Source organism: Dicentrarchus labrax, unplaced genomic scaffold (genome assembly GCF_905237075.1).
Source record: "Dicentrarchus labrax unplaced genomic scaffold, dlabrax2021, whole genome shotgun sequence".
NCBI classification, from domain to species: Eukaryota; Metazoa; Chordata; class Actinopteri; family Moronidae; genus Dicentrarchus; species Dicentrarchus labrax.
In genome coordinates, this window is record NW_026136721.1 from 34,498,084 (window position 1) to 34,525,220 (window position 27,137).

A 27,137-nucleotide genomic window follows, 5' to 3' on the forward strand; every position below is an offset into this window, starting at 1 on the left:
CACATGGGAGTTTACATGGGCTTCACACATTACACCACAAAAATGTTCCAAAACCACGTTTCACATGTGTTCCTGCACGTTGGGCACGGTGCTGACGGCAAACACAGCGCACTTCCACTCGGCCCAGATACAGCAATCAATTCCAGTACAGTGTGGGCTGTGGATCTGGTAGCCACTCACAGTATAGCTCATGACATAGCCATATCTCAGCCTACTGTATGACCATAGCTGGCTCTATTCTGGTCCTATGTTGGATCAGACTAGTTTCAGCAGTGGTTCCAGATGTCAGCTTCAAACAAACCTTAACCAAGCCTCTCGCCATATTTGGCCCAGATGAAAAATTATGAACAAATATTTATTGATTTTTCACATCTTATCAAACAGTCAGACAGTCTATCTTCCTCTCCTCCCAGACAGCTCTGTATGTGTAGTAATGTGTAGTAGTATATCTATTTATAGTTTATTTGGACCGACACAGTAAAAACAGCTATCTGACACGAGTGTCAGTGTTTATAGCAGATGCTAATTCCCATCCAACACCCGTCCCCAGAAGGGCTTTTGTGAAAATAAGAGGTTAAAACAGGAAGGTGAAAGAGTAAAAAGATTCATAAAACACAGAATTAAACAAGATTTGGTCCCTTATAAGTGTTTGAGTTCCAGGACAAAAGATGTATTAATGAAATGAGTAAATCCATCCAGTAAACACCCAAACATACTTTATTAATCACTCCAACAGAAGTTACACTGCGAGTTATATTACTTTTCTACTACTCTTGATCAAATTGGAAATTGTTTTAGTTTCCTCCACGGTTACAGAAAGGAATCTAAGGATGTGATTGGATTGTTGGATTTCAAATTAATAGCAAAAGTAATGTTGTAACTAATTCTTGTTTGGGGGGGGGGGGGTTACTGTGATATAATTATAGAAATGTATTAGTAATTAGTTACACTACTAGTTACTGTTGGAACGCCATGTGTGGCAGCCAGATTTGAGCCAGGTGTATATTGCCATGTGGGGGAGGGTGTTCCTGATGGACTGCACTGTTCTTACTATTGGCCAACAAGTTGACACAATCAAGGAATTTGTCCGTTTTCAGCGGCCTTCAAGTTCACAGGAAGAAATAAAGTCATGATGTAACAAAAGAGAGAATGAAGAGGCTCCTCTCCTCGTGGCTGGGAACAAATGTTAGACGGTTGAGTGATGGCTTCAGCTTCAGGACGCTGGGTGAAGCTCTGACTCACCAGTCAGCCTACTTTAATAGTTTGAACAGTCTGATTGAGGGTTTCTGTTCTTTGGAGAAAGGTTTCAAACCATGACTCCAAATATAAAAGTGACAGCATTTGAAACAAAAGAAATAGTCCAAATAAATACAGTAAATTCTCACATGTCAAAATACTGTCAACACCTCCAGATTATGTGGGGGCAGCAGACCAGTGTAAAACGATATTACTGTTACAGTTAATGCAATAAGACAACATGTTATTTTAAGGATGAGCACTTCAGATAAACTAAGCTCTCAGTCAGCTGTCAGTCAGTGAGCAGTAGCAGATTCACACTGGAGGAGGGTTCAGATATTACCTGCAGGAGTCAAAGGTCAGTTGTTACTGCATCCTGCAACAAAAGAGCGATGGTGAGAGGGATGAGGGGAAAATAACAATGAGCTGAGGGATGAACACAGACTGTTTCCCATTTCATCTTCGCCGCTTTTATCCTCATTTCTCTTTTTTTTTGTTCCAATTTGTTTTCATCTGCATCTCTGTCTTCCTTTCTCTTTTCATTTTATCTGTTTGTTTTCTCACCATCTGGCCCTCACTTGCTCTCCTGCTTCCTTTCGTCTTCCTCCGTCTTCCTCCGTCTTCCTCCGTCTTCCTCCGTTATCGTTCCACCTTTGTTTGTTCTACTAAATAGAAACTCTCTGTGTTTCTCTAATTTACACACACACATCCCCTAAAACAGCAGAGTGCCTATAGATCAGAGTGCTGCATCACTGTACACACTCACACACACACACAAGAGAGAGAGAGAGAGAGAGAGAGAGAGAGAGACAGATGAGAAGCACTTTGGCAATTACTCACACTCTTTATGGCAAACATATGGGCTTCACACGTGCCACACACACACACACACACACACACACACACACACAGCAGCAGCACTCATCAAAACTGCATTCAAGAGTACAAGGAAATGAGACATGAACACACACACACACACACACACACACACACACACACACACACACACGTTGCATATGAATGTAAAAAACAACTGATGTACAAGAGTGTGTACGCACGCACACACACACACACACACACACTAGACAAACAAACAGACAGTATTTGCATATAAGCGAACAAATGCAAACGTATATGCACAACAGTAGGCATGTGTTTTAGCTGCACACACACACACACACACACCCAGAGGTGCTATTTGCATACATTTGCATGTTCCTAGACAGATTTCCAAATCAGCATCTCCATATCCGTCCCCGCAGAACAGCATCACACACACCGATCCACACACACACACACACACACACACACACACACACAGCAGAAATAAATATCTAGATAAGACAACTCTGTGTGTGTGTGTGTGTGTGTGTGTGTGTGTGTGTGTGTGTGTGTGTGTGTTTGTGTGTTTGTTTTTGGTTTGTTTACACGTGTCGACTTTGTTGTGGTTGCCAGCAGTGCTAACGTTAGCGGCGGTTAGCTTCAATTAGAATTCCGGGCTCTTAATTGGCGTGTCTCGTTAAATAAAGCAAAAGAGGATGAAAAAGCATCGCTAATAGGACTTTGAACTGCCACGCTGTTGATAGCGTGTTAGCTAACTGACTCTGTGTTTGAGTGTGTGTGTCTGTGTCGATAGTCACACTTGCACTTTGTAGTTATTAGTGTGTGTTTGGGTGCATAATTGTGAGTGTGTGTTTGGTTGATTACAGCAGAGAGACAGGTTCTCTTTCTCTTCTCTTTGTCTCAGTGTCCATCTCTCTTTTCTTCTGTTTCTTCTGAGTTTTCTTTCTTTTTATACTTTCCTCTCCAACCAATTTGCTTTGCCAAAGACATTTTTAAAGACATGGAACAGCTGACTAGAGATACTCAAAAAGTTTCTTTGAGTCATTTTTTAAGAAAATGTATGTCCATATTCTCCCGTTTAATATTTTCTCATTTCTTTCGTCCTCTGTGACAGTAAACCGAATAGCTTTGGGTTGTGGACAAAACAAGACATCTGAGGAGGAGGGAACAGTGATCACCATTTTTTGGACCAACCAGCTGGTCCATTATTTGAAGAAATGATTGACAGATAATGAAATGAATCTTTAGTTGCAGTCCTATATGGCCAACACGTCCTTTCCCATGCTTCACGTCAGACAACAATACCAAAGCATGAATTAGGCAGTTGTTAGTCTATATTATAAAGTATAATAAATGGATATTTTTTCCTTTACGTAAATGAAAAGTCTATAACTCTAACAGTGCATTAGTTTGTCTCTCAATAGTGTCTTCACCTACAGTAGTGTAGAAAAACGAGTACTGTCACCTTTTTTAGAACTTTGGCATCGACTTGGTACCGAATATCGATTCTCGTGACTTCCCTAATCTGGATAAAGATGACTCAATCAGAGGCAAAGAGCAGTTTGGTCAACGTATTTTAAAAATATTCCCCTGACAAATTGAAAGATTTCTTATCTCTGCCTCTTCGTGCCCATTTGCAGACGACTCCTTCCTCTGCAAAGGAAAAATACCTCTTCAACGTGCAAGTGTCATGTGACACACACGGGTAATCGAGCTAGCATTAGTGCTACCATTCTTCTCCATTGACTCTAATTACCCTCTTATAATATAACTAACGTTGGCAAGACTACAGAGACGTAGCCTACAAATGTCTTCGGCTGTGTCTCTCACCCTGCGTGTCTCATCCTCGGAGAGCATCCCGCTTTGATTCCTTTGGCTGCCACGTTTGTTGACAGCTCTTGAGATCCAATTAGAGCGCAGAATCAAGATAACGAGAATGCTTATTCATAAGCTTTCAATCAGACGTCATTATCCAGATTTGTGGCACTCAGCCCCAAAGCTATTGGTTCCTACTTAAGATGTAGATCTTTAGAAAGGGGTCGCAAATGTAAGCCTAATGATTATTTTCATTATTGCTTAATCTGCAGATTTATTTATTTATGATCAATTCAGCATTTAGCCTATAAAATGTTAAACATTTGTTTAAAAAAATACATTTTCTGACAGGACTAAATAGTGCATCTGTTAGGGACTATTTGCAGCGGCGGATTAATCCACACTCTGGAGAGTATTTGTGGCAGCAGGACGGTGTATGTGGGATTGAGTCAATAAACTACAGTATGTATGTGTTCGTGGTAATGGAGGAACACGTCTCCCAGTGCCACAGTGTGGGTCAGTGGAGTGTTTTTAATACAGTGGAGCGCTATGGCACAGAGGAACACACAATACTTATTTGGAGGATCAATTCATTGTGGATTTTGGTCTTTTTTTTTTTATGGGATTTGTTGACAATAAGAAAAATATACAACATCTCCAGACTTATCATTTAATCATGCTTTAGTTATGCAAAGTACTTTATATGAACGTTTGGAGACAGAGTTGCTCTTTGTTTTATTCTTCCTCTTATCTCTCTTTTTTATCTCTTTGTTTTTGGTTTTCTATCTCTCTTTCTCTCTCTCTCTCTCTCACACACACACACACACACAAGCACACATACTCGCACACTCTGTTACTCTCTCTCTCTTTCCCTATATTGCTTTCTCTTACACACATAAACACACAAACACACACAGCTCCAGGGCAGCAGTGGGTGGAGTGGAGCTGCTCTCCCAATTGAATATTTGGTCCAGCTGGCGTGTGTGTGTGTGTGTGTGTGTGTGTGTGTGTGTGTGTGTGTGTGTGTGTGTGTGTGTGTGTTTGTGTTTCTATATGTGTGTTTTAGGGCGCGTGGAGCGAATAAGCACAGGTCTTTCCGGAACCCCGGGGAGATCAGTGAGGCGAGAGGACGCTAACACACACACACACACACACAGGCTGCTCTTTGTAAGGCGCTGAGAGATGGCGGCCAATGAAAGGCCTATTGATTGGGTCTGATGGGCGATCCAGGCCTTTGAATCCCATTACCAGCATCAACACACTATTGGTGGCAACATGAGGGGGAGAGAGAGAGAGAGAGGAAGAGATAAAGAGGTGTGAGAGGGAGGGAGAGAGGTCTAAGACTACCTCCACACGAAACTGAAAATGCAGATTACACTAGCACTTCGTTAAGCTCGTGGTTGATGGTCAGTAACGAAAGCTGAATGCTTCTTCAACGTCTTTATTGAATTTCTTGACATGTTGAATATAGAAAATTTGTACTATACTGAGGTCGATTACCTAGTAGGACATATATATTTGTTTAAAATAATCTTGGCTGCAAAAAAAAAAAAAAAAACAGTGCCTGAAATGGGCCGGTACTCACCAGAGTACTTTTGTCCACATGAGTACCCTTACTTCTTTCTGACTGCTGAGCATCGTCGTACCCTCCACCGAGGTCACCGAGGTCTGGACCTCTGTATTGTTTCTGAGGGGTAGACAATAAAAGTCATCAAATAATTGCTGAACAATAACTGCTTTAATGCTGAAAAACATCCAAAAGTTAAAGAAGATTTTTGAGCTTTTACTAGTAATTTTAAGTGACGATGAATCGATTCAGGAAAGTAGAAAAGTAGAAAACAGAAATGTTATTGCGGATTATGCTGCTGCACTGTGTAAATGAAATTACTTTATACTACTTTATAATCTGACTAAATAAGCCTACATACATCTGTATTGTGTGGTCGGCTGTATCAACATTTAAAATGATGAAGGTTGTCTTCTTAACTTTACCGCCACACAGTCCCCAGCTGTGTCTGAGCCGCCTCAGGTCTAAATGCAAAGGCAGCGTTTTTAGATTTATCCACTTTGGACACATTTAGCCTTTCTAGGCATGAAAACTGCTGGCCAGATGTGGACAAAAGACCAAAACAGAGAGAAAGAATAAGATGCATTTATAAACTCAGCCTCATGAGGGGCGGAGAGGAAGAAGAGTAGGAGATGGAGTGTCATGAAGAAAGAGGAAAGGGGATTGAAAGAGACAGAAGAAGGACAGAAGAGTGAGAGGAGAAAGGGATAAAAGGAGGGTGGATAAAAAAGAGAAAAAGAAACAGAGAGTTGAAGTCAGTTGAGGGACGAGAGGAAAAGAGGGTGAAAGAGTGAGCGAGAGAATTGTGTGTTTTATTGCTTAATATAAAGGCTGCAGGAAAATAGAAAGAGAGAGAGAGCCCGGGTGGAGACACACCACACACACACACACACACACACACACATACCTCTGGGACTACAGCTGTAGCACTATAGTTTCTGAACAGAGACAATTTGATCATCATTATTACAAAGACTCTTTGATCAGATCAAGTCTCATCAACCCGAGCCTGTGTGTGTGTGTGTGTGTGTGTGTGTGTGTGTGTACAGCTCCATACACATTCTCAATGTCAAACTTCAATGTCATCTCGGTATCAGCGCCACACACCTCTTAGCGCCTCGCTAATATGCTAATGCTAAAAGCTAAATGATATTAGGTAGGCTTCTGAAGCTGTCCTACTCTGCGCTCCAGGCTAATATGCTAATGCTAACAGGTAATCTGATCACTCAGGCTTTGAAGCAGCTCGTCTCTCAGCCCACTGTGTGTGTGTGTGTGTGTGTGTGTGTGTATGTTAATCAGAGCAGGGAGTTATAATGTTTTAGGCCACCGGCCACAGCCGCTGAGAAATCCCCAAATCCACCTGCTACTTTCATTTTAAGGTCCAGTGTGGAACATTTAAGAGGATCTATTGGCATGAATGGAATACAATATTCATAGGTATGTTTTCATTAGAGTGTAATCACCTGAATATAAGAATCATTGTGTTTTTGTTACCTTAGAACAGGTTTTTATCTACAGACACCACGGGTCACCTTCCATGGAGTCTGCTGAGTTTCTACAGCAGCACTGAGCACATCTTTTAGGAGAAAAAGCCTAAAAACAGCTTCCGTTCAACCGTAGTGTGAAGTTTTACAGCCACAGAACGACAAACAGGGAGGACTGAGGGGAACAGCCGTTTGTTTCTCCGTTCCTACCGAATCTTGACTTCTTTTAACCGTTACAGCGAAAGATCCTGGAGCTTGCTGCAGTAGTTATTTTAACTTGAAACCACACGATCTTCCTTGAACTCTGGCGAAGTAATTTTTGTGCCTAAAGCTAACTAAACTTAACTGGTGTCAGATCAGAAAATGCTTACATTTATCATTTTTTGTAACTGTTTTTGAAGCACTGACAAATGATTATGGTTGTGAGAAAATATCACTTGAGTATCGTAATATTTCGTTTTATGATATTTAATTGATTCTCAAACCTACACTAACCCAAAGGTTTGCTATATACTTACTAGTATACTACTACTACTCGACTAGATCTCATCATGTGTGAAATTTAGTCTTCATCTTTTATCAGAATTAAAACTCAGCTTTGTCAGCTTCCTGCTGATAATAAGCATTTCTGAGAGTGAGAGGACGAAGTGACCTGAACTTTGAGGTAATTCTAGTTTCTTTGAGGCAAAAGGAGAAACATCAGCCACCCAGACTGTACGCTTTCTCAGGACCTTTGAAGGAGGCAAGCTATGAAATCTGTCACAGCTGATGGGTCTTTAACTGGAGAGAACGTCATGTGGTTTTGTTTGAGGTATATTTTTAGTCCATAACTTTTCTGTAGTTTTCTCTGCTCAGTATTAAATGCATAAACACACACCCTGTCCTTTTCTCTGGTTGCCTCCTGTCTTTTCTCTCCATCACACACACCGACTGTCTCTATTTTCTTCACATTCTCCCTCTCACAGACACATAAATACATACACACAGCCTCTTATTACCGCCTGCCTGTCTGACGTGCATAAAAGCATGCTCTGCATGCCTTATCATCATGTGATTGATGGCTGGCTGTTCTACTCTTATCGATTCTATGCTCTCCATATATTAAACGGAGGAAACGGAGCCGAATTGCTCGTGGAATAAGGCGCTGAAATACGATCGCTCTCCGATAGCCCGGCTAATCTGCACAACCTAATTCATTCCTAACATCAGCCAGCCCTATCCCAGAGACGCAGACAGTCACGCTGTGTTTTCTGTAGCGCTGATAAATGTACTTTATGTTTATTAGCTGTGAGGTTTTTCACCAGCTTATCTGGAAATTATGTGGGGCAGAGTGGCCGCCGAGTCTGTAAAATTACTCAATCAGCCGTGAGATTTGAAGTAATTTACGACGTTTGCAGGGCAGTAATGATTGCAGAATGCAGACAGTCATGTTTTATTTGGATAATATTGATATATGAATGTGTTTTTGGGGGCGTTGTGAAGAGATATAGCTGAGGGTTTGGTTTTCAAAGCGATATTTTATTGTTTATCTGTGAAATGTAATATGTAAGGGGCAGTGTCACCGCTATCTACTCACATCCGTTAAAGCTGCTTTAGGAGATGTGAGGCTTTTACTTGAGAGGAAGAGTAAGTAGCTCAATGGGTGGAGCAAGGCACTAACACTGTTTGGGTTGAGGGTTCAACATCTGGAGTTTCTTTTCAAAAGTCTTTGAGCTAAACAGAAACCGTCTTCTTTGTCACATAATTAACTATCTGCCTCTGCCATTAATAAACATTAATGAAGCAGCAGCGTTTTCATGATTCTTCAAGTTCTTCATCTAATGACTTAGAATCAACTATTAGAATCTATCTTTGGTATTTTGTAACAATAGAAATAGTAAAAAACTAAAAAGTGGACTTAAATATGATCAAATTTGGTAAAAAACTTCATAATGATTAAGCTACCTTGTGAATATACAGTAAGATTAAAGAAATACATGAAGAATTGCTTTGAGTTAAATGTAAAATTTTTGATTCATAGTGGCTTTGCGCGCTGTTCAAACAGCTTTGGTGCCTTTTCAGGGGGTCAAATAGGTTCATTGTTTTAAAGCCTCACACAAAATATGCAAATGACTACAATCGCCCACTTGTAGCCTTTATGATCACTAAAAATTCGACGTAAAATCTTCCTTGGGGGCTTTTTCATCTTCATCTTTCACCTTGTAGCCAGCAGAAACGTCCAACCTCAAACTGTGATTGGACAAACTCACAGTGATCATTTCAGTCCCATTGTGACACATTACGGCTGTCGAGCTGCCAAGATAATGTTTGACCACTGCTACAAAGGTTTTTATCTCAGCTGTTTCGTGACCTCCTGATATGCAAACATGGACATTTACGGCTTTACAAGAATGTTACAATCAATCAATGAAGTTATTGATCTCTTATGATTATTTTATGATCCTCATCACGCTGAGAAACTGCTCCCCTGCATGAGTAGAACTTTGTATAGCAAAATGTGAAGTGCTGAAACAGGTAATCAGTTGATTGATGAGTTGATTGGCAGAGGAATTAACAAATACATTTTTACAAATGATTAAATTAATAAATATTAAATTTGCTTTTTTATGTTTCATATCTTTATACGTTGAATATAATTTTTGGGGAGTTTTGGACTTTTTTTGGGACATTTGAAGATGACACCTTGGACAATCTTTTTTGCATTTTAAAGATGAATTGAGTAATTAACAGAGACAATAATCAATAATGTTTCAGCTCTTGTACACCATCTCCTGATAAAGAATTTGCAATTCTTCTCACTGGGGACTCTCAATGTGTGTGTGTGTGTGTGTGTGTGTGTGTGTGTGTGTGTGTGTGTGTGTGTGTGTTAGGGGTTAAAACACACTGTCCCATCCGTCTCCACGGTGTGTATCCTGCTCCATAAATATTGGTGGTGTGGAGGTCTGACCTTGTCATGTGTTGACTGATGCTGTTGCCCGTCTATCCCTCACTGCAGATGGAGGACTGTCTCAGGCAGAGAGCTAAAGTGGCTGATGCTGTTTTAGAAAAGCTAACTAAGACAAAGGCAAAAGACACAAGCACAAAAGTCACGAATCTTACATATAAAATAGAAATTTATAATAAAACATGTAAAAAATATGATATATACAAACTGACTTCATTCATTGTGGACAGCCCAACCCAACCCCTCAGTCTAACCTTATCTGAACCTCAATTCACACCTTACTGGTCTGTGGGGACTACTGGTCCCCCATAGGTACCAAAAATGTGCAGACACACACACACACACACACACACACACACACACACACACACACACACACACACACACACACACACACACACACATGCACAAAACTCTGTTGTGTGTGGGTGTGTGTGTGTGTGTGTGTGTGTGAATATGTATGTGCAGTATTTGCCATTGCAGCACAGCAGGATGTCAGAGGTGGTTAAGTGTCTTGAGGACTGAGCACCTTGAGGCTCACACACACACACACACACACACACACACACACACACACACACACACACACACACACGGATCAGAAAAGGCTGTAATGTTGTTCATAGATCTGACTGGAGTGTTTTCCAACAGTGCCTCAGGCTGCTTGGTGCCTCCATCCATCCATCTATCCATCCATCCATCTAGTTTTTCTGTTTTAACTGCTCTTCTCCTTCCTTGTTTCCTGTTTACATTACCACCACTTTTCCCCTTTGTTATCACTCCTCCTCTCCTTAGAGAGATCTAAGTGGAGAGACAGAAGTATTTTCACAACTGATCAACCTTCTGTCAAACCTTTTTTTTCATAAATAAGATTAAAATTTAATTTATAATTTTATTTTATTGCAAGTACTATATGATGTTTGTCCATCATTACTGTCAGTAATAAAAACATTAACATTGACCAAAATCTGTGTACACAATCGTTACAATGAAGTCAAGAAACCTGAGCATTAACAGTTAATTGAGATTATATGAACACTTTAAACTGAAAGTGACTGCAGCTGAAATGTTGCTAATAATCCCTCACTGCACAATAAAACTGTCTGCACAAGCACACTGAGTACAGGAGGTCAGAACTAAAGCAGGATATCAATCTCTAAACTGATGGATTGTTACAAAGAACAGTTCTGGTAAAAATGTAACCTTTCACCTTCCCAAATAAGTTTGTCTGACCTGTTATTTGTCATGTTTCCTGACCTGTCAGACCCTTTTGAAATCCTTTATGTTGACACAAATATATCAGGATACTGATGATGATCTTTGTGTGTTTCAGTCTTTCAAGCTAAACGTGGACAGTCGCAGCGCTCTGAAGGAGACAATAATGGAGGAAGGCAGAGCACTGCTCACTATCATCACCTCCCACCAATCAGGTACAGTCTCTCTCACACACGCATTCATATTCACAGTGTGCTACACACTCACACGATGAGCGGACACACACAGGTGGCCATAACGGAGCCCCAACTCTGCTCCATTCATTATTAATATTTGGATTAAGAGAGTGACCTTCAGAGAGGAGAACTCAGACGAATGTAGCCTAAAGAGAGACTGAGAGAGAGATAAAGACAAAGAATGAGATGGAGAGGCAGAGATAGAAAAGCAGAAAGAAAAGCAGCGGGATGAAACTGGCTGACGGGGAAAGAAACATTCAATATAATTTTATATTTTCCCAAATCTGTACAGCCAGAGAGAGAAGCGACAGGAGAGAGAGAATAGGGAAAAGAAAGACATGTTATGGAAGCGTGTGAAATGCTGCTTTATGAATTTCAACACTTTACTGACACCTTGATTCACATTTCCAATACCTGTATTAGCCAGATGGAATAAGTTTAAAGAAAGAAAACATTTAGACTAAAAGTTGACGCAAATGTAATGACTTTTGGTTGGCTAAAACGGGACTACAACGTTTTCAGTTGTCGTAAATTAAATCTATGAAAGATGAAAATGACTAAAAGTAATCAGTATTTTCAACTGAAGACTAAAGGGCTGATCACACAGAGACGTATTGCTGCAGGCGATAGTGTGCCTGTGGAGCGGGACTCGGTTTGCAACCAGGTGATCAAATATCAGAGTTCCCACGTGTCCTGGAAAACCGTATTATTTAGAGACTTGTTTTTTCAGTCATGGAAACACCTGGGAATAGATTAAAATGACCAAATTACCATTTGTAAGCACTTGCTGGAAGATGATTTCTTAAAAAGAGTGGGAACCCTGAATATGATAAACGAAAAATAATTGATTAAAGCCAACATCGAGCTCTAGATGAGTAAACTTAAAACTCTAGCTTCATTTAAAAGAGGTGGATAACTGATTTTACTTGGTTTACCCCTCACTTACACCTTGAATTGTGACAAAAAGGTGCTAGTACCCTAATTTAGCACAACCCTAACCTAAAAGTTGCATTGTTTTTTGTTACATGTGCAGATATGAATCCCTGTTTGCATGGAACTGTGTTAGAAGTAATGTTGGGATGAGTTATGGGGTTAATTTTAACACAATATTAAGTTTAATGAAATCTAAAATTAGTGTGACAATTGGATTGACGCTAATGTTTCTCTCATTTTCTCTCTCTCTCTCTCTCCACTCGGTTTCTTTCCTTCTGCTTTATCCCGATGTCTCTCGCCCTCCAGGTCTGAAGGATATCCTCCATATGGTTTCCAGCCAATGGGATCAGCTCCAGCGGCAGATCCGGCGCCAACATGGCTGGATGCTCCGCACCCTCCGCTGCATCCAGGCCCGCCTCCTCTACTCTAGCCAATCACATGAGTTCTTCACAACCTCGGGAGAAACCTCGGCCAATCGGCAAGCTCCGTACTCGACGGATGGCCTCAAGGTAAAACACTAGCGTTTTTGATTTTCTGTTTAGCTTTCAATCTCTCTTTCATCTGTTTTTTGTTTGTTTTTGACTCTTTGGTTTATATCCTTCCATTTCCTCTCTGGTTGATCCCTGTTATCCCTCCTTCTTTCTATCACACACACACACACACACACACACCACACACACACACACACACACACACAAAAGCTCACAGTCACATCAAACACACATACTTGGTCCTTTGTAAATTTCTTTGTAGCGTTTGTATTGGCTGCCAATTAACATCCTGATTGGTTTCTTAGTTCTAATTGGCTGCCGGTTAATTGGCTGGACTTGGTTAATTAGATGTAATCTCCCTTTCTGTCGGTCTCTATCTCTCCTTGCAACAGTCCGGTCTTCTTTTCACTGTTTGTGTGTGTGTGTGTGTGTGTGTGTGTGTGTTTAGAAAATTTCCATTAGTCATCTGTGGCCTTCTGTTTCTTTCCTTCTATACACGCTGAGAAAAAAAAATCTCCACATTGAAATTTTTCAACTTGATTGAAACAGCAAGATTTCATCCAACAAAAACTAAAAAGGTACATGACCATAAGAAAAAATAAATAAAACAACAAGTAATATATCATAATCCATATCTTCTCCTTCAGTTAGAGCTCTTCAAGCATCCCAAATTTTGGACCTGATGTGAAACGGCCTTGTGGAAAACCTGAAACTAACATGAAGCAACCAAACTAACATAAATTGTCAAAATATATAGATACCCGGTCTGAAAGGGACCCAAGCGCAGTCAGACCTGGTCCCAGTCAAACTGATTTTGACCCATGTTTCCTTTACTTTAAAAATTGTCTGTGTGATCAGAGCTGGTCCTCTCAGATATCTGACATACAGTATACCAATACAGTGTTTCCTCTATGTTGATTTTGGAGCGGCAGCCCGCCGCTGTTAAATTTCTGCCGCCACGGTATCAGAAATGGGGCAGACGCACAATGTAGTCACGGGTACGTGTTCGGACGGGCCTGCCCCCACTGCTAAAAAAAATCCTAAAGGAAACACTGCAATAATGACAAATGAGTTGTCAGTTACTATGAACCCGTAGAGACCTCTTACTTCAGTATTTCATTTGTTAGTTGTAGTAGTTTGAACGTTATTAGTTTGTGCTTGCATTTCTTTGATCCTTCCTTTCCACCTTCATTCTTTCCTTCCCTCCCTCCTGTCTTAATGTTTTCCTCTGTCTCATTTCATCTTTTTATTTTTCTATTCCTGTGTCCTATAACTTGTCTTCCCCTCCTGTCTGGTCATTCTTCTTCTCCTCCTCCTCCTCCTCCTCTTCTTCCTCCTCCTCCTCTAGCAGACCTGACTCTGGTTGTTTTCAGATTGTTTAGTAGCAATTAGAGCTGCAGCAGCCTGATCACTGTGATCAGTCAACAGTGACAGCCATTAGCCAGCTACCACCTCTGTGTGTGCGTGTGCAACCCTTATAGTGAAAGTGTATTTTCAGTTTGTGTGTTGTCTGTGTTTTTATATGTGTATGTGTGTGTGTGTGTCCATTAGCTGCTTGGCCGCAGCACATTAACAGTCCATTCATTATCAGTGTGAATCTCCCTCTGCACTTAAAGCTTTGATCCGTAAAACCTCCAAACAACAAACTGAGGTGTGAACCTGCTGAATTATTTTGTTGGCTGCACATATTTCTGATATTTTCAGAGAAGTCTAAAGTCATCCTAAACAAGTCCAAGTCTCTAGACATTTGTGACAAATCCAAATCACGATTCAAGTTGTGCAAGACTGGTCCAAGTCAAGACTAAAGTTATTACAGAAGTCTCAAGATGTTTGTGACAAGTCATCCAGACACAGGTTATCTACCAAGTCCAAGTCAGAACGGATGTGTTACTATCAACTATCAAATCTGTCAAAAATGGTCAGATCTTGCCACATTATGCACCAACATCACATTGTTTTACACATTTTAATTTAGTTTTTCTTAACAAGTAAATATATGCCCTGTGACCTCTTTCCAGCAAATAGATACGGAAAACCCCACAAACATTTGTTTTTCTTCCATTTTTCTAAGTAAAAAGTTTGTCAAGTATCAACCTAATGCACCTCGTCATAAGAGGTGACACTAATCTGCAGCTGTGGTCAAAACTTAATAAAAAACGAATGGCATAGAGAGTCACTGGTTTTGTACCTGTGACTATTTGTTAACATTACAGCCTTTTAAACCATTATAAAAGTCCATTTATGTCAGTATGAGGCGCCATGTAGAGCCATCGTTCAGCCCGATGCTGTTGTGTGTGTGTGTGTGCAGTAAGAATCTCTGAATGTGGCTTTACTGTGTGTTCATTATCTGCTAGTGCTCTTTAATGACAATCAGATGCATGGCCTAATTACTGCCACAGACACCGGGGTGGGGAGTGGTGGTGGGGGGGCGGACTGCAAGGTCAACCAAGGGCATCATGTTTATGTGTTTGTGTGTGTGTGTGTGTGTGTGTGTTTATGGATCTCGGTAAAAAAGATGATTCAAGAATGACCAAGGGCGGAGGGTAGGTAAACACACTGCAGTTCATTTGTGTGTGTGTATGTGTGTGTATTTTCAGTGCAGGCTTATGAGTAGCTGTTAGCATCTACATATATGTGTGTGCGTGGGTGTGTGTGTGTATGTGTGTGTGTTTAAATGAACGTAACCTTGACTAAAGGGCAAAATAAAGGGCAAATTGGAATAAATTTATCAAATTATGAAGCCTCGTACAATATTTATAACCAGCGAATTCACTATTCATTACAAAAGATTAAATACCAACTTGTATCAATAATTCATCCCCTTAATCTTCATTTTTAGTGCAATTAAGAGCAGAGGCAAATGACATATTTCACACCCGGCTCTAAGATAGTTAGCATGCAATTTACTGTCTGAGACCGCATCTCTGCGGGCTGCCGGTGTCTCTGAATATATAACATGTTTGGACACATTTATCTAAATACAATATCATCACTGGTTAATGATGATAGCGCTGATAATATCACTTAACTTTACGTAACACTTATCTAAATGTAAAGAAATCGAGGATGATGAAATACTTTAGATACAGAAATACATTTATAATTCAGCAGCTACAATAAAAAGTGTAGTAAATGCTTTTGACAATGAAGCATTGCAGATTAAGAGATTAATTATGGAAGGGATAATGCCCAACAGGACGGTTGCCTCCACAGAGTCCATTCATTCCTAATAATGGACATCTCGAAGGGCATTATCCTGCTTATACAATGCTCAAAAAAATAAGACATTTTAACTCAGTCATATCCGTTTTGTGAATTGTAGTTTTTTTGTCGACGGCGCTAGTGGCAGTGATTGGCTAATCTGGACCCAACCAATCCTCTGACTTTCAGGTCCACTAACTAGCTTACTTTTTGGAGCTTTCATCTGCGTCTCACTGTCTTCTTCAGCTAACAGAATTTACATTAAAAGCCCTTGAAAAAGTTCCTCAACGGAGCTCATGTTGAGGTTGCTTGGTCGACTTTAGTTAGAGTGCTAATCTTTCCCTCATTTATGATTCAATTCAATCTTTCCTGAGCGTCTTTCATCTGGAGCGACTATTAATTAATTGCTGATATGGTCGCTGTAGCAACAACAGGTGTGGTGTGAGGTCATTAATTTAGGCTGGGCCTTAACGAGTCTCCAATGAGTAATATAGTGTGTGTGTGTGTGTGTGTGTGTGTGTGTCTCCTGATGCTCATAAGAGCTCCTTGTTATTGGTGTTAGCATATGTCGCGCACAAGGTGTCCAACTTCTCTGGTTTTCATTTCATTTTTCATCCCTCCTTCTTTTGACTTCTTTTTCTTCTTTCCTTCTTTTGACTCTTATTTTGAAATTATAAAATGAAAAAGAGATGGAGTGACAAAAAGACATTTATCCATCCTTTCCTCTCTCTTTCCCCTCATCCCCCTCTTCCTTCTTCTCTCTCTACACACATCTATCCATCCCTTCTTTCCTCCCTTTATCCTCCACTTTTTCTTTCTATCTATCTATCTATCTATCTATCTATCTATCTATCTATCTATCTATCTATCTATCTATCTATCTATCTATATTCATCTTTCCCTTCATTACCACTCTCTCCATCCACACTTTTTGTCTCCTCTATCTATCCATCCATTCTTCCCTTCATAATCGATCATTCTTCCTTTCTTCTTCGTCCACCTAGTTGTCTGTCATCATCCCTCCTTCATCTTTCATTACTTTTCCATCCCTCCATCCTTCATCCTCCTCATCTCTCTTTTTCCTCATATGTCCTTAATGTCTTCTTCCTCTCTTCTTATCTCTCCATTCTTCTCTTCCCCATCCCTCTGTCCCTCTCATCCTCGCCATTTATCCTTTCTCCCTCGCCTCCCTCATCCGTCCTTCCATCCGTCCCTCCTTCAGTTCAAACCCCCGTAGACCTTTACATTCACACAGTCTTCTCTCATCGTCTATCTTTCCCTGCATCTCCCATCTCTTCATTCATCCTCCATGTCTCCCTCCATCTTCCAGCTCTCAACCCCTCCATCCTCCCCCATCCTCCCCCTCCTCCCTCTTTGTCTCTGTCCGTCTGGAGAGGGGTGATTCATGTAAATGTCAGGAAATATCAGAGCCAGGGTGGTGGGATTAGGCGGCGAGGAGAAGATACACTGATACCAGCAAATATAACGCTCCGAGAAGACGACCAGCACCGGGGATTAGGACACACACACACCCTCAATACACACACACACACACACACACACCTCTGGATGTGTTCATATGAGAATATTGTGTTATGTGACTTCTACAGTGTGTCGCTGCATTTTAAAGATTTGTTGTGCATGTGTGAAGATTTTCAAGTGACATCTGTAGTGATTTTTGCATATTGAAGACGAAGGTAAAGGTTGAGTGTTTGTGTGTGTGTGCGTGTGTGTGTATATGTGTGTGTGTGTGCGCTTTGGTGGGGGGTGAGTGAACACAGAAAGAGAGGGAGTGCCAGAGAGGTAGAAAGGTGTTTAATACGAGTGTGAAAGCAGTGTAATATTTAACAGCTTAGTGGGATTTGTCTGTCACATTACAGGGGATTGGACTGAGTCTGGTAACACACACATACACACACACACACACACACACACACACACACACACACACACACACACACACACACACACACACACTGAAAAGGTGAATGGATGTGTTCAGTGACAGCTCCTGAATCTGAATCTTTCTGTGGAGTTACAGGTGTTCACTGTTAATAACCTCACCACTACCTCACTGCTACATTCTGCTTTTAAACATTAAAAATATCAGCAACAAAAAAATAAATAACAAAAACATTAGTGCAGTATTCTCCCGTCATAACTGTTTAATTTAGATCATTTGGGATTCGGGAATAGAGCTGGGATTGGAGTATTTTGTCAAATTGTGGCTTCAGCTCACAGTACAAAGTAAAATTCCTTACTTCTGTTCTTATTTTTTTAATTATTAGACAACAAGGTTAGGAAATATTTGATTGCTATCTGACAGTAATGTATGGAAGAAAATTTGTGTCAAAAATCACTAGCAGAGATTTCTTCTCAAGGATCTCCACAACTCCAACGCAGCACGTTCTTTTTAGTTCTCACATTCTCCAATCGCACAAATGTGTCGCCATTACACACCCAATCAAAAACATTTCTGTGACTAAAATGTGCGTCCTACATTACGGGGGCTACTAGTCTTGAGTCTCTCTTCACTAGGCTAGCTATGGATTCCAAATAGAAAATAGAGAATTGAATAATTCATGGACAGATTTGTTTGCTTTCACCACCAACGCTGCTGGCTTACCAGTTGGCTTGAGCTGCGGTTTTTATAGTATGTCTGTAGCTCTGTAGTATTTGAGCTATATCATTATAAAGCTCAAATACATTTTACAGATACAGTACAGATTTTTTCTTTTTTGGCCAAAAGTGGCTCTTTTGATAGTAAAGGTTGCTAAACCCTGGTCTAACAGAACAATGGCCAAGCATCAGGGAACAAAAAATCCATTAGAAGCCTAGGAAGTATGTATGATTGTTAAAAATTATGTAAAAAATAAACAAAAATAATCTGCTCATAAATCCATCCAAATCTCTTGTTTTACACAAAATTCCTGCAGTTACTGAGTTCACTGTTCGGCTTCATTGTACAGTTTTTAATATAATATGAAATATCCATAAAATATGTCACCTATTTAGGGGTTGTCAGTTAATTAGATGAGTAAAAAGGTTGGGAACCACAGGTCTAAGACATGAGGACCTATAATAACATTATAATACTAGACTTTTGTTACATGTGGAAATCATTTTTATCTGCATGATTCCTGTTACTCTTTATTGTCACTCAATGGCAGATAAAATGCCAAAATGAAATAAGAAATAAATAATATAACATTTCTTTAAGCAGACTGGAGAGGAGAGAAAATACTATGTGGGATAAAGAAACTGCGGGAGGCTTAAAACATCTAAATCTGACCCTGAAAGAGGATGAGAAGAAAATCCACATAAATAACTCATGTTTGTAAAACACATTTTCATCTCTTTTAATTTTGACACATTTTCTTACAGTATATCTTCATCAGACTCAGTTGTGTTTGATTTCCTGTATCAGAACAACAAACTCCACTCCTACGATAGCACATATACAGTACAAGGGAGCCTAACTGTATAAAATATACAGTTATATATATATATATTTTGTCTGGAACGTACCAATTTCCCTTGGGGAGAGGGGGGGTGTGTGTCACGCAGGGTGAGGTGGAAGAGAGGTGATGGGTCGAGATTAGACCATGTTCCTTTGGACACGGGGGACACAAATCCTGTTAGAGAGCTGAACCAAACAGCCCTAAGCATGCGCACACACACACACACACACACACACACACACACACACACACACACACACACACACACTCGCGCTTAAACACGCATACTTCAACATTTCTGACACGTAAAGGACACGTGTAGTGTTTCTGGGAACATTGGGAGCACAAACACATAATGTTTATATGTGCGTGTGTGTATTTGTGCGTTATAGAGAGAGAGAGAGAGAGAGAGAGAGAGAGAGAGAGAGAGAGAGAGAGAGAGAGATTTTTCAGGTAAGTGACCTCCCAGGTGGCACTTCACACAGTCTGAGTTAAATAACGTTTACCGTGCGTGTGTGTGTGTGTGTGTGTGTGTGTGTGTGTTTGTGTGTGCAGACGAGGCACTTGTACATTTGTGATTGTGACTGTTGGCACTTGTATGGTGACTCTGACTCTGTGTGTGTGTGTGTGTGTGTGTGTGTGTGTGTGTGTGTGTGTGTGTCTTATCAGTGTAGCTGGTGGAGACAGCTTGTTGGCCTCAGGCCTCTATTTCACCCTACAGACCACACAGAGGAGGAGAGAGGGAGGAAGGAGGAGGGGGGGAGAGCAGAGAGGAGGTAGGGGGGGAGGGGCAAGGAGGGGATAGGTGAAGAGAGGAGGAATCAAGGTAAAAGAAAGAGGAAGAGAATGGAGGGAAACAATATGGGGGACGCTTCAACATTCAAAACTTCCAACTGTCTCGTACAAATTATATTCATTCATATTCTTCTGATTTGTTTTTGCCAAATACATTTTCAGGGAAACATAATTTCTGTAAGTGAAGGAGAAAGCTCAGGTTGGATGGAGGCACACACACAGATCCTGCACAGTCCTGCAGCTTAGTCAACAAAGTCACTGCTGTGTCTTCCATCCTGAACTTCAACCAAGTGCTGTGAATTCTTATTAGAATATAAGTAAAAATTATTCTTTGTTTGCTGTTATTGAATAATAATTAAAACAGTTCCTTATTATGTTGATTAGTATAGTAAAACCAGTTCACTTAATTAAAAGAAATGTTGAAACTGATCAATCATCATTTTTTAAACTAACTGAATTTTAAAGTTAGTCTAAAGTAAAAAAAAACAATGTTTTGATCATTTTAGGTGACAATGACTTTTGTATTTTTTTATTTGTACTGTGAAAACAAAATACTTAATAAAAAGTAATTAATCAGCAATGTTTCTGTAACTTACAAAACTAAGTTAGTGCCACAATAACTATTACTTAAAAATTCTTCCAACAATTTTCTTTTGAGTTAAATGTGGTTTTACTTGGTTGAAATTTCAGAGACAGACTCCAAAAATGTTTCTTTGTGGTTTCAGTTGATACATTTTGAGTTAAAGTTTCTCATACATACAAATAATAGCAACAAATGTTCATAAAAATCTGCTTCAGTTTCCTGTGAGGTCAAACCTCAACAGAAGTTTTAAAGGTCCAGTGCGTAGGATTATTAGTATTTGTATCTTTTACAGTGGACATTTTTAGGGTCACATGAAGGTTTAAGAGGATGTCAAAAGAGAATTAAAAAAGTAAAAGGGAGAGGAGGATAACATTAGGAAAAGGAGGGAAGTAAGAAAAAGAAAAGAAGAGCGCAGGGAGTAGAGGAGGAAGAGAGAAGTGAATGTGATAGAGATCCGGGCCGGTTGACTCTGAGCGTGGAGATTGAAGCATCCTGAACATGCAGAGCGGCTCTTCTCCCCCTCTGAGTGATTTAAATATTGACCTCAGGTTATTACGAGCTTTTTAAATCAAATTACCGAGTGTTGGACTCCTGCCTGATACCTGATAGAGCCAATCAGACGGCTCGTCCCGCTCCCGGAGCTCCACCACACAGCACTTTACATAAATTAAGATTAAAGTTGGGAAGTTTGGGGAGTTAGTTTAACCACGCAGTGACACTCTATCAAGATAATTTCTGTTTAAAAAAAAATAAAAATCTCAGTGTTGGTGTTAATCCCCGGTTTAAGATCTGCAAAGCTGCATTTCCAGGTCATTTGAAAGTGATAAAACTCTGTTTGCAGCTGGAGGGTTTTATGTTACACACCAACACTAGAGGATACCTCTTTAAAATAAACCAAAAGCTGAAAGTTTGCAGGAATATGTGCATACAGTTTCAAGATATTGAACATATTGAACTCTGATATTCCCCATCTATAGGAGCCTTACAGGTCACATTGAAGCTGTGTCATCATCAAGTGCAGTGCTCTGTTTTCATGGATGCATCATTCAGCTCGTTCTCACTCCCAACTCGTCTAATACTGCAGCTTGGACAGTGGCCACACATTTCAAAATAAGCGATGACCAGTGTTTTTGAGCAAGTGCTGGTCCTGTATTGTCAAGAAAAAACTCCTGGAAATCGAGTTCTTAAAAAGAGTTGGATCCCTGTGTAGGTTTCCCTCTATAACGCCATGTGTGGACATGGCTCAGTAGTTTGATGGTTTGATGTGCCATTGACGTCATGAGACCATAAATACTATATGGTAAAAGGAGCAAAGTTTTTCCTTGTCGCAGTCGCCAAGGTGGTCATGGTGGGAACTGTTGGGTCTCTCTAGACCTGCTCTATTTGAAAAGTATCTTGAGATAACCGTTGTTGTGATTTGGCGCTTTACAAATAAAGCTAGATTTTAAGCTACGTAAGTTAACTTAGGTAATGCACTTAACTAAGTTTCTCCTACACACTTAAAACAGGAGGATGAGATGAGGGCGGGGTAACTAACACTGCTAGATGTCACTAAATGCCTCTAACACAAAACTCTAATAATATAATAATAATATTTAGGCTTTGTGTACCAATAGCCTTTCTAAGTTTCAAATATTTTGATCTCTGATTCTGGGATAAAAAACAAAAATAAGCTTGTACATAAAATAAAGTGAAATATTCATGCACATACGTTGCTTTAAATGACTGAAAATGAGAGAATAATCCATAATATACATGCTGGAGTTTGATGCCTCAAGCAGTCAACTTATTTCATTAATATTACATTTACAGACAAAAATCATTTTCACATATAACATTTAATATTTTATTAAAAGATAGAATCAGAGAAATGTCACATAGGAAAAAACAGATTTAAATACCAAGTATTAAGAAACGAACATATAAGAAGTCTATATCAGAAGTCTATTTACTTTAGACTACAATGTGTGCAACATTTAGTTATTAAATTAGTTATTAGATTAAAGAGTGCATTAATTATGTTGCTCTCCACTTTCTCCAGTCGACACATACATTTATACATAAAAGCTTGACACGTGCTCACGAGTACAATGAACTGTGGCAATTGGTTTATTCAGTGGGTATAGATAGACTCACAGCAACGCTCCCATACAGCAGCACCTGAAGGCTTGAATGAGTGAAAGGTCAAAGAGGGCAGTGTCCCTTTCTCCCTGTTTGAGGGTCACTGTGACACAGTAAAAAATGTCTGTAGATTTTACAGTGAAAAACTGTCAAACCACAGTAAAAGACCGTAAAGTCTAAATAGATTAAAGTTTTTGTAACAGTAAAACTCTGTCAGCATTTTAAAGGAATTTATATGGAATAGTCATTTTTTCTATTACAGACTGTAAATTGTACAGAAAACCATCGTCATAGCATCATATGGCAAAACAGTTTCTTTTGATGACTTGGGTGAAACAGGTTTATGCATACAATAGCCTCTTCAACCGGTTGTATAGGGGTTTTACAATGACCAGGTCGAAGAGTTATGTAGGTTCTTAAAAATGTCCATTACCGAACATAGGACTGATAATACATCTGCACGAGTCTGCACCGTGTGATTGACTAAGTCATTTCACATTATATGTCAGTCAGTTATTATAGATTTTAATACATTTAAACGACAGATTGTACATGTGATCTTTGTCTGCTTTTAATGTCATAATACTGTGGGGAAAGTATTGAAGTGCAGTTCATTCTTTGACCAAAGTGTTGAACTCATATTTGGATTAAATTAACTCAGTGATTAAGGACAAATATTAAACAGGAATCAGGCTAATATTAGTAGTTTGTTCAAGACATATTGGTGAAGAGTCAAGTGTTTTTCAGTTAAACATGGTCCTTTTTAGATAAATGTTATAATAATTAAATTATTCTGAACAGATAAGTAATTCGTTTAGTCAACTTTTACTTTCCGCTCTGCTGGTTTCAATCAAACCTGATCATCAGTCAACTTAACCATCCAAACATTATGATTTTAAGTCTTTTAATTCCCTTTACCACTGATAGTGTGTCCACTCCAGCTTTCTCCCTCCTCTTCAGGTGGCCGTGTATTCATAATGAACTGTTTTGTGTAAATCAGATTCCCCATTAAGCTTTTAAAAAGTTTGACTTTCTGCTGTTGTTGTTCTCACATTGAGCCGCTCATGAAGCCAATTGAGTATAAATGACGTTATAATTGATGTTTTAGCCAAACAAAGTGGACCACATTGAGGTTCTTCAAACTGTTTTCTGACCTTTTTGCATGCCAGCCTGCGTAATAGTGAAAGCTGATGTTGTTAATTATCACCAATAATCTGCCGCGGCTCATGGAAATGACTGAAATCAGCCTAAATGAATGCTCCTCTCAACACATGGGGTCAGTGAATCCATCTTTTTTTTTTTTTTCATCCAAAAGTTGTTGAGACACAAAGTGAAAACTGTCTCACACGCCCCGCTCTCCTCCCTCCCACCTGCAACATCTATAACAGCTAAATGAAATATGCAAATAATCGCCGCCGATCCCAATAAGAAATAATTAACGCTGTCTGCTCTCCGTGGCAGCAGGTATTAGCATGCCAAAGCACTCCAAAATGTAATTTATAAAGTGAGTTAAAAAAAAACCACAGAGCTCTTTCTGTGTCTTTGCCAACGGCAATCTGACGTTTCTAATGCACTCTGAGAGAGGGAATAAATTGATAGTGGTGGCGGCGGGCTTTTTCTGTTTTAATTTTCTATTCCTGATATTTTTCAAATATTTAATTATGCGGATGGTAAAAGTGAATATTTAAAGTAGGTGTTTTTCTTTTCTTTTTTTGAAGCCACAGAGGGTTTGTGTCATATTACCTTGTTAAACATGGATATGGCGGTGGTGATTATTAGAGGAAGTATTTGAGTTTGATGAAAGTTGTAGGAAAGCGACGGCAGCGGAGCGGTCGGTTAACGAGCAGACGCCTCGAGAGGAAAGAAATGAGTTTGCTTCCGTCAGCTCAACACTGGGAAAAAAAAGTTTCTCCTCCAGCTTTCATCTGAATGGAGACGGGAAAGTGTTTATGTGTGAAACTCTATCCGTCCACGTGTGCTTTCATCACTGACACTGCAAACAGTAGGAAATAAGTAGGAATAAGCTTTAGTCTTACACCAGTGGCTTTACAAACAGCTGCAATAGACGTCAGAGGTCATCACATGTTGATCATATGTCTGTAGAATAACTGAGAGAGAAAAGGCTTCAGAAAATTATACATTTCTTCAAAACTGAAAGTGTTTGAATCAGATGGAGAAACAGTGGGAAACAGGAAGTAGTTTGATATGGGGGGGGGAGCAGTCACATGGGTTGAAGACTTAAGGGATGAAATTTAGTATGATCAAAAAATGCATATTAAAAAATCCCTTGATTTCAGAGAGAGCTGTTGATATAGACTAATGGGAGGGGAAGCTACTCACAGCTGGAAATAAATAAGTTGTGGGCGGTGGTGAGACGCTTCCAGGAAGATCTTAGAAGATAAAATATAAGTATTTAAATCTTTTTTCTGTGCAAAAAAAAATCATAAAAACCCCATCGACATCCAAATATACATTTTTTTATATTATTTTAATTCTCACTATTTGGTATCTATGCACATTTTTATATATTTTTCTCTTTTCGCTTCAATAATTTTATTAGCCTTCATTTATTTCATCTTAACTAGATATTTATTTCTATTTTCTCTTCCTATTGCCTCCCTCATACATTTCTACAAACATTTATGGCATTTAACATACATTCCTACATGCACACAAACTAAAACATGATCATTAAGACCAACCTTAGAGGATTGTATTTCAAAATAAGAGCACGAGGATCGGATGTGTTTTTAGACTGCTTAGGGTATTTTTCCTTCTGTGTCTCCGTCTGTTTTCCAGCTGATCGAACAGTGGACACTATTTATTTTTCATTAAGAAAAGCTGGTGAAGGAATTCTGCTCTGACAAACACACGAGCACACACTTCCACGGACATATGGACTTACACATGAATACAAATGAATAAATCTAAACCAGGACACAAACAATAAACACATAAAAAACGCACACACTCTTGCAAACAGATGCACATACACACACTCTCTCTCTCTCTCTCTCTCTCTCTCTCTCTCTCTCTCTCTCTCTCTCTCTCTCACACACACACACACACACACACACACACACACTGTCCTCCTGGTGACTTAATTACATCCCCCCTCCCCCTCTCTGCTCTCAAAGCCACACAATCCAAAACCACATTTTGATATCATTTCACTCATTTGTATTCGTACATCAAGGCACACACACTGGCTTTGCAACCCCCACACACACACACACACACAAACAGAAACACACACACACACACACACACACACACACACACACACACACACACACACACACACACACACACACGTCCTCTCTCTTAGTTTCTGATCAAAGATTCTTTATTTAAGAACATCTTGTTTTTTAAATAAGAAAAGATAAAAAAAAGACGACTGTAGGCTGTAATTACTACCAGAGCATCTGATGCTCAGTTTGTGTGTGTGTGTGTGTGTGTGTGTGTGTGTGTGTGTGTTGTTGTCAGTTTGTGAATAAGTGTGTGTATGAATGTGGATTTTCTTGTTATTTTACTTTGATTCTTTATCTTTTGGTTGTTTCTTTTGTCTGAACAAATAATGAACCAAATGAACAGATCATGTGTGTGTGTGTGTGTGTGTGTGTGTGTGTGTGTGTGTGTGTGTGTGTGTGTGAGATGCTGTTTTTGAAACACTGTGTATGCATGTTACCCCTCTTACTCATTACTGACTCCTGCCTGAAAGCTCCTTGTTGCACTCATTCCTTCTCTTCTTTGGTGAGGGGTCAGAAACAGAAAGTCAGGTCTTTTCACGGAGAGGAGGATGAGAGAGAGAGAAGGAGAGGGAAAGAAGGAAGACAAGTCATGGGTGGGATAATGGATTGATGGCAGGAGAGGAGAGCAGTGAGGGAGGAATATAAGAAAGCAGGAGGAGGGGAGGTGAGGATGGATTGTTGAGGGGAAGAAGGGATAAAAAATGAAAAACAGGATGAATGGAAAGAAGGATGAGAAGAGGGTGGGTGGACAGAGGAGAGGACAAACGGGGAGATACGTATTAAGATGACAGGGACAAATTAAGGAAGGAAGGAATGAGCAAAGAAAAGAGGGGAGAGATGGAAAGGGATGGACAGATCGACAAACAGGCAGTGGAAGAGGGTAAAAAATGGGAAAACTTGGGAAAGGAAAGATGAAGGGGAAGGACTGAGGAGAGAAACAAGCAAGGGGTGGTGAAAAAGG

General features: G+C 39.8%; 1 protein-coding gene across 4 annotated transcripts in view; it reads left to right on the forward strand.

Moving 5' to 3' along the window:
• akap6 (A kinase (PRKA) anchor protein 6) overlaps nucleotides 1-27,137 on the forward strand; it is a 200,152-nt gene that overhangs the window by 63,712 nt on the left and 109,303 nt on the right. For all 4 annotated transcript variants that reach the window (XM_051383743.1, XM_051383746.1, XM_051383745.1 and 1 more), the window contains exons 12-13: nucleotides 11,223-11,319; nucleotides 12,580-12,782. In XM_051383743.1, the coding sequence (XP_051239703.1) occupies nucleotides 11,223-11,319; nucleotides 12,580-12,782 (300 nt within the window). The remainder of the gene's footprint in view (nucleotides 1-11,222; nucleotides 11,320-12,579; nucleotides 12,783-27,137) is intronic.